At 36.3% G+C, this 8,445-nt stretch overlaps 2 protein-coding genes across 2 annotated transcripts; both read right to left on the bottom strand.

Moving 5' to 3' along the window:
- Positions 1 to 376: 376 nt before the first annotated feature.
- On the bottom strand, positions 377 to 3,120 carry spi2 (Spi-2 proto-oncogene). The gene is made up of 5 exons (XM_066668848.1): positions 3,013 to 3,120; positions 2,529 to 2,631; positions 1,317 to 1,417; positions 1,034 to 1,223; positions 377 to 693 (listed from the first exon to the last, which is right to left on the bottom strand). Exons 1-5 carry the CDS (start codon positions 3,118 to 3,120, stop codon positions 377 to 379), a joined length of 819 nt encoding a protein of 272 aa, XP_066524945.1.
- A 1,519-nt stretch (positions 3,121 to 4,639) lies between these two features.
- Positions 4,640 to 8,202, bottom strand: spic (Spi-C transcription factor (Spi-1/PU.1 related)). Its single transcript, XM_066669823.1, has 5 exons — positions 8,131 to 8,202; positions 7,898 to 7,982; positions 7,145 to 7,272; positions 6,933 to 7,023; positions 4,640 to 5,945 (listed from the first exon to the last, which is right to left on the bottom strand). The coding sequence occupies exons 1-5, from the start codon at positions 8,131 to 8,133 to the stop codon at positions 5,458 to 5,460; spliced, it is 795 nt and encodes a 264-aa protein (XP_066525920.1). The 5' UTR covers positions 8,134 to 8,202; the 3' UTR covers positions 4,640 to 5,457.
- Positions 8,203 to 8,445: the final 243 nt, after the last annotated feature.

Genomic DNA, 8,445 nt, shown 5'->3' with positions numbered 1-8,445 from the left:
CATTTTATGGTAACTGTTGTTTAATATTAAAAATGACATTTTTATTACATTAAAAAAATTAACCCTAAAAATTAAGTATAAATACACTATATTCATGATCACTAACATTAAAATCTTTGAATCATCTAAAATTGATGCACATGCTTTTCAGCACTTTCCTTTTTGGAACTTATAATGAATGCAGTTTCTCAAATACATTTTCTCACTTGCCATTTTCAAACTACTTAGTTTTTAGGCTATTTTTTGTTGAATATAATGTACATTTTGAATTTCATTTATATATTACACATAGAACACTTTTAAAATGTATTTGTACATTTAATATAAAATTATCACAGTACTGCACAGTAATAAAACTTGGGTAAGATGTTTTCTGTCAGTGTGGGGCACACTTCACTCCTTGCTGACTCCTTAGTGTGCTGAGTGTGGCCCTGCTGAACTGGTAAGTGAGTTTTTTCCTCACTTTGATAATTTCTCCTGACCGGGTGTAGTTCCTTAGGGCACGGGACATCTTCTGGTATGTCATAGGTCTTCTGTTGCCCTTGCGCTGGCCCCAGAGTTCTGCCACACGTTCTTTATGTGCAGAGGAGAACTGGAAAACCCCTGCTGATGAAGGAACCCATGATACACAATGGGCCATTCCAGGGTCTTCTAGCATCTCAAACAGAAAGTGAAAGAGGCGCAACTTTTTCCCTGCAACCATAGAAACAGACTTGTCCAAATATTGTTTGTGTGTGTGTGTGTGTTTACTGGAAAGGGAGTGCCATTTTTTTTCTGGCAACAGGTTAAGCATTTCTTCTAAAAGACACAATGAAAAGGCTCTTTGTGGAGAAATTATGAAGATCCCCTGCACACCACATTATGTGGCACTCATAATTATTTTGTGCCAATGAGGCACAGTTGAGAGATAAGGGAGAATAGGAGATTGTGTGGTGGCAGTTATGGGCAGATTTGGCCACTCCTACACTGTTGTTCCCAAAGCATTACCTAGCTGTCCTGATATTATCTGTCAAACCACAAAAGCAGAACTTACCTCTGCCTGCAGGTGTAGAACTGGGCAATGATTCAGCAATCTGCTCAGACTTTCCAAGTGGAGTTAAAGACCTCTCTGGACAAGCCAGGGGCTTTAAACTCGGGTCAGCATAAACACCTTGGATTATTGACTGCCTCACTCCAAACAGAGTAGGATCAAGTCCATTCATCTGCATCATCTCTGCTGCATCCTTTACAGTCCCAAACCAAAGCAACTGGTTTTAGCATCACAAAAAAATATGTTGATCTTTGTGCCTAATTAACTATGACTTATTAAAAATTACCTTTTCAGGCTTTGTTGCAGAGAGCAGTTGTTGAGAATCCAAGTGACTTGAGGCATTGCTATAACCTTGTCCAACAGTTTGCTCACTCTTAAAGGAATCAGCTGTTGATAAGGTACAGGAACACAGTGAGTACTCTGATATAGCAATTTAGTATTTTCTCATGGACATATCTGTCAATGACAATACCAATGGATGCATTTTTATAGAATTTTCTTGAATTGCAAAACGAAACAAATAAATAACAATAATAAAAAAAAAATTAAGAGAAGCGAAAAATGATTAATTCATAATAAATTAAATAAAAAACATGTCATAAATGAAAAAAAATAAATTAGATTACAATAATAGAAATATTGAAAACAGATAAAAAGATAAAAAAAAACCTAACAGTGAATAAATAAATATATCTAAATAAATATTGATAATATTTAAGTAATTTAATATTGAAGGTTCACAGTACAAAATACCTGCTCTCAAGAATAATTTCATTTTGATTTATTGACAGATGCATACCTTACCTAATAATAATGCCATGAAGAATATTTGTAAAAATGTATGTAGCAAATTTGTGGGTTAAATGGACAAATTTCATTCAGAGTTATGTGGGGTCTGTTTTTCAAATTGAGAATTTGGCTTGAGTCTACCCTAATATCTGTTGAAGCAGTCACATATAGTCTTCCTACATTATTCACACTGAAATGTGGGATTAGCAGTGTTATGTAAAGATATAAAGCAATAGAAGAGTGAGCAGAATCTCAGGAGACTGATGTTATCCTTATCTGAAAAGACCATGCTGAATAAAGTGAAAAGAACTTCATGAAATTCTAGGATATTTTGTCAAGGGAGATCTAGGGGCTTTTTTACAGTTATTTGTAAATACTATCTAGACTAAAGACCTTTCTGTTCTCCTGTGCATTTGAGTAGTGCTGCACTTAGATTGAATTAAAAATGTAGATTTACTTATTTTATTTCTAGTACCATTTTAATAAATTTTTTGTATCTTTTTTATTACTCTGTTTTTATTGTTTTAGATTTTACTGAATAGCTTTAAATATTTTTTTTATATTCTGTTTTAATTCTATTTTATACTTTCTAATTGTTTTTATTTTCTTTTACTTTTTAAAGTAACATCTTTAGTTACTTTTTAGCCTTACATCTTAACAAAGTAAAGTCCAGTTTTCAATGTGAAAAAGAGGCAATAACATTACTCACTGTTATTCCAGAAATCCTCTTGTCTTCTAGTCTCATGTCTCCAGTGCTCTTCAAGAAACTCCAAGATGACTTCCAAATCTGTCTGACAGGCCTGTGAGCTGTTCTGTCCAAAAAAGCACACAGTATAATCTTTCAGGCACAGATCTGAATTCTTATATTAAAACATCCTGGACCATAGAGTAAGAATTTACCATGCTGTGATGGTCTGTGATGACGAAGTGAAACTATTTATTTATATAATATTTTAAAAATCACTGATTATTTTGTGATTTACAGAGCTCTACATTGGGGAGGTTGGTTGTAACCCAGCAGTGATGCTAATGAACCCTTGTGTTTCTACTGAACTCTTATTAAGCTCTCTGCAGGGCAGTGGACAGGTCTCTCTAACATGATCTACGACCTATAGGACATATGTGTTGCACACACACAAAGCCACAACCTCCAGTACAACAGAAGGTCCTCATCTCCCGCTTACACACCTCACCATCTTTATAAACATTATGTAGTCCCTTGACCACATCCTGCTCCTAACTGAGTGAGATAAGGGGAGTTTAGCCACCACACAATAACAACCCAGAGTCTCGTACTCCATGGCAGAAAACACAGATCTATGTTTCCGACTTCAAATTTCTTTTGAACTCAAGTTTATTTACAAGGATTTTACACTGTTTTCTTTTACTTTCTGGGATGTTTTACAATATGTGCTGAAATATTGTTATCAATATCTGATGGTATTCTACCAAAAGTATATGTCAGCTCAGATACTGATGTTGAATGATTGGTTCTGGATCACAACTACCACTCCAACTAAGACCAAAGGCATTTAGTGATGCACATTCAACCACACGACCTAGTCCTATTCATCCAAAGCCCAAATATCAGGGCATTTATATCCTTGTAATTCACAGTTGAAATTATGAGTATCATGTCATTATGCTCATGTGCAGCTACTGATTGACATCCCATTTCATTTAATAATTTAATACATTTGCAGCTTCAAAAAACTGTACAAAACTCAACACCAACCATATCAATGTAATGCACATAAAACATACATACACACATACACACCATCCAGTCTTAATATTATGACTACGTCCTTGTTTCTACATTCATTGCCCATTCTCTTAGCGCTACTGACCACATAGAAGCACTTTGTAGTTCTACAATTACAGTCTGTATTCTATCTGTTGCTCTAAATACTTTGTTAGCTGGCTTTCACCCATTTCACATCAGTGGTCAAGACCCCCAAGGACCACCACAGAGCAGGTATGATTTAGGTGGTGGATCATTCTCAGCATTGCAGTGACACTGACATGAGTTTGGTGTGTTTGTGTATGTTGCAATGGTACAAGTGAATCAGATACAGCAGTTGCTGCTGGAGTTCTTAAAACTTTCAGTGTGACTGCTGGACTGAGCACAGTCCACCAACCAAAAATATCCAGCCAGTAGCATCTTGTGTCCACTCAAGAAGGACTTTACAAGGGAGATGCCACTAACAGTGTGGACAGTGTTTAAAACCTCCAGCAGCCCTGCTGTGTCTAATCCACTCGTACTTCAGTGCTGAGAATGATCCACCACCCAAATTATACATGCTTTGTGGGGGTCCATTGAAGAAAATGGTAAAATGGGATAATAAAGTATGCAGAGAAAAAGTTGAACTACAGTCTGTAATTGTAGAACTACAAAGTGCTTCTCTGTGGTCAGTAGAGCTGAGAGAATAGAGTGGACAATAAGTGTAGTCAGCTCATATCAGTATGCCTCATTTATATTGATTCTTGTACCGGCAGCCAACCATTTAGAGCCTTTGTGTGATGGAAAATACTTTAAACTTTTACTATGACTTTCACAGATTTGCTGTATTGGTTGGTTTAGTGCAGTGGATAACACACTAAACAGTGTGATATAGCAGTGTATAAGCACAGATGAACAGTATTCAATTTCCTGCCCAGGTCACTGGGCAAGACTCCTAAGACTACAGTTGCCTACATAAGTGTGATCAGAATTATTAGTTCTCAAAATAATACATGAGCAATTAAGCAATGAGAAGATCTTTAGATAAGCAATGAGAGATCTTTATTGTACAAAACAAGAACAGACAATAGCAACGAGGAAACAAATTTAATGGACCATATGAAAACAAACTCAAAACAAAAAAGTGCAGTATTTATAATCACTATTCATACATCATTAGAGACTTGCATATTTTGTTCAGTCATGTTAATTACAAAATAAGAGAACTTTTAAAGCTTAATTTTCTGGTTTCATTGATTGATCAGTTGCCCCAGAGGAGTTCCCACATTATACTATTACTGGAGTAAAGAAGTTATCATTTTCAGTCAGGTGTATCTTGCATGTGACATAAGATAAATATTCTTATAAATTTCTTTCTTATTTCATCCATCCATCCATTATCTGTAACCGCTTATCCAATTTAGGGTCGCGGGGGGTCCAGAGCCTACCTGGAATCATTGGGCGCAAGGCGGGAATACACCCTGGGGGGACGCCAGTCCTTCACAGGGCAACACAGACACACACACATTCACTTCTTTCTTATTTCCATAAACATTAACTTAAAGTTAATTTAAGTATCCCTGGTCAAATGAGATGTTGATCCTCTAGGTTAAAAATGAGTAAACATCCTTTCCACGAGTCTGCAAATTTTAATGCATTAGTGTTTATATAATAAATTTAAGATATTTGGGAATAAACAATCAACATTAAATGTGGCCTGTGTAATATAAATGGACCATTTATGTTTTATGTTGTGTCCAGTGTAGAACTCCAATTAATTTTATACACAATGCCATATTTAAGTTTATTCCCTATAGTTTAGTTGATAGCTTATTTTAAATTACAATATCAACAAAATATTTCATTTAAATTTCTGCACAAATCTTTATTTGACACTAGAGAGCTTGGGAAGGCCTTACTGGGACGGAATGTGAGTTTTGTTGCCCTCAGCTGAAGTGAGAGCCACAGAGAGGTCGTATTCAGCTGGGTAAGAGTACTGCCCATACCAGTTGTGCCAGTCATGTCCGGCTGGGCAGTAGTAGCTCTGGTCAGCGTGGGTCTGCTGGTGAGCAGTCAGCTCTGGAACTGCGGGTCCAGTGCTGGACACTGTGGTGGTGCCCAGTCTCTGGAGGATCAGAGGGTTGAACTGGTAGGTGAGTTTGCGCCGAACTTTGATGATCTCTCCAGTGCGGCTATAGTTACGCAGAGCTCGAGCCATTTTCTGATAGGTCATAGCTTTTCGGTTGCCCTTGCGCTGGCCCCAGCACTCAGCCAGTTTCTCTTTGTTCTTGGAGACGAAGTGGAAGGTGCCGCTCCCTCTATCTGTCCACTGAATGGAGTCCCCCATACTGGAGTCATGCAAAGCTTCATGAAGGTACTCATACAGACGCAGTTTCTTACGACCTGAAACACACAATCACACACATTACACCTAAGTTAAGGGAATACTAAGGGAAATAATATTTGTTTGTTGTTTGTGTTTTTTGCTTTTGGGACTTCCATTAGTTTAATTAATTTTTGCATCACTACTGAAATCAGCAAGGAAGTGGAGGGGCAGTGATGTCCTACCTTTCTCCAAAAGTTATATAGTGCAGTTTCTACAGTGTTGAGCCTAGAATAGCAATGGCAGAGGCTCTATTCTGTCTATTACAGGTAATTCGTTCATTCATTTTCTGTAACCACACTCACAGGGTGACACACATTCACTCACACTCTCACACCTATGGAAACTTTTGAGTGGCCAGTTGACCAATGTGTGTTTTTGGACCGTGGGAGGAAACAGGAGCATCCAGATGAAACCCACACAGACACGGGAAGAACACACCAAACTCGAACCCACAACCTCCAGGTCCCTGGAGCTGTGTGACTGCAACACAACCTTCATGCCCCCCCATTACAGGTCCATTTAAATTTAAAATATTACATAGTGTTCTTTAACTGTTAACTCTGCTTTGTTAACATTTTGGCTAATATTGTGACCTTTCGATATCAGTCATAAAAGAAGAAGAAGAAAAAAAACACTTTTTAATTGCATATATGTATTTGGAGTGTCTACAAATCCACAAAAAAATTTTTTTTGTACTTCTAAATCTGTACTTAAGTTGTTTTTAGAAAATAGCACAAGTAGCATTTACTATGGTATTGATTTAATATTAACAATAATAATAATATTTCACATACCCATATATTGCTTTACAAAATGGGTGCGGGGTCTAATCAAGAGTGAAGGAAGAAAGAGAAGTATAGAAGCAAATGGTAAAGAGCAGGTAAAGAGTTCCAGAGAGAATGGGCAGTAACACTGAATGACCCATAATGGACAGCCCGAACTTGAGCTTGAGCTGAACATATGTAGTAGAGCAACTCAACAAGGAGAACTAAGGCTCTGCTCACCTTTACGGAGGCGTTCTGGTAAGATTGGGTACAGTGTTGATGGCTCGGCTGATCCCCATGGAGATGCCTCCGGAACAACATGAGACCACGACTAACATAGACAAGAGAAATGAAAGATCAGTCATAAAGCAGGACCAAAGGTAACAAAGACAGAGCTGTGTAACAGGCCCATTCCTGCACTGCAAATATATGCAAAATAACTGTGTACTTACTGATACTTCACCCCAGTCGTATGTGGTTCCCGGACCCCCATTGTGAGGAGTATAACAGGAATGATAATACGATGCAGTGTGTGACACAGAACAGCTCTGACTCCTCAAAGTCTCGTAGTATTTACTGTCTACAAAAAAGGAAAGCTCATTGCACATACAACTACTACTAATAATAACAATGTATATAATACATATAATAATTATATATATTATATTTATATAATAATATTTGTAGATACATGTCAAAAAAAGTATCTACAAAAAATAACATGACAAGTAATAGCAGAAACTTGCTTTGTTATAATTAATTAAAATTAATGGATTGGATAATGGATTTCTGATAAAACTGATTTTGTTTGTCAATGAAATTGTATTTATATTTTTTTATTATTTAAATGCATTATAAGAAATTCATACCACATGTTTTTACAATTCAAAATAATTTTCAAAATATATATTTTTTATAATATATTATTTGCATCATTTTAAATATAGGCTCTGTCCAATAGAAAACATTTATCTCAATTTCTGTAGATTTTACATCATTTAAACACAATAATGTATGAAAATTCCATGACAAATGGAGCAATAGAAATACTTCAGAAATTAGAGTTCTATTGCAAGTTTTTCTTTCTCCTAAAAAGTTACTATTTTGGAGATACGTGTTTTCCTTTGGACAGCAAGGATATGTGTTATATGCATGAATATAATTATATATCCTGTTATATTTCCTCTTAATTCAAACCCTCTTACCTGTGTCATAGAATATTTCAGAGTGTCGCTGCATCACGTCAATGGCATCCTCAAATTCCTGATTAATATCTGTGTCCAGAGACCCCTGGGAAAATATAAATGAATGTATAAAACTAAATAAGTTTTCTAAAAGAACTAATTCCTAAAAATCCAAAAAAATCTTTACAAACTTTTTTCTAAAACTATTTATTTCACTGACTATGGGTATTTTTTAACTATTCTTTAAAGCTCACCATGTTTTCTGTGGAGTGTGTGTCAGTGTCAGACCCTGGTGTGCTCCTGCTCGAAAACGTTATATTGGAGGAGGTATGTAAAAGATTTCAGAGTAGCAGCTGATTTATATAGTCTACCGAAACAAATGATTGCTGTCCATTTAAATTTGACAACATCAAAGCCCTCCTCACACAACCCATTCTCTGAGGTACTTCTCTTTTTTGGAAATGTAGACCAGGCAGGACTACCACAATTGCATATTATCTCCTAATCTCCATCGATAAAAAAAGAGCAAGGCTTCCAAGCCATTAGTTTGTTCAGGAATCGTATTTGCA

This window comes from Hoplias malabaricus, chromosome 4 (genome assembly GCF_029633855.1).
Source record: "Hoplias malabaricus isolate fHopMal1 chromosome 4, fHopMal1.hap1, whole genome shotgun sequence".
NCBI classification, from domain to species: domain Eukaryota; kingdom Metazoa; phylum Chordata; class Actinopteri; order Characiformes; family Erythrinidae; genus Hoplias; species Hoplias malabaricus.
This window is presented reverse-complemented; position numbering and strand designations above follow the sequence as displayed.

What these genes read in the sequence shown, in the direction of transcription:
- spi2 (XM_066668848.1), bottom strand. Translation starts at nt 3,120, where the DNA reads ATGGAGTACGAGACTCTGGGTTGTTATTGTGTGGTGGCTAAACTCCCC. An exon ending in CTGCAACAAAGCCTGAAAAG is followed by an intron (nt 1,224 to 1,316) that starts GTAATTTTTAAT and finishes GGGACTGTAAAG; the next exon opens with GATGCAGCAGAGATGATGCA. An exon ending in TTCTACACCTGCAGGCAGAG is followed by an intron (nt 694 to 1,033) that starts GTAAGTTCTGCT and finishes CTATGGTTGCAG; the next exon opens with GGAAAAAGTTGCGCCTCTTT.
- spic (XM_066669823.1), bottom strand. An exon ending in TGAAATATTCTATGACACAG is followed by an intron (nt 7,273 to 7,897) that starts GTAAGAGGGTTT and finishes CCTTTTTTGTAG; the next exon opens with ACAGTAAATACTACGAGACT. An exon ending in ACGACTGGGGTGAAGTATCA is followed by an intron (nt 7,024 to 7,144) that starts GTAAGTACACAG and finishes TGTCTATGTTAG; the next exon opens with TCGTGGTCTCATGTTGTTCC.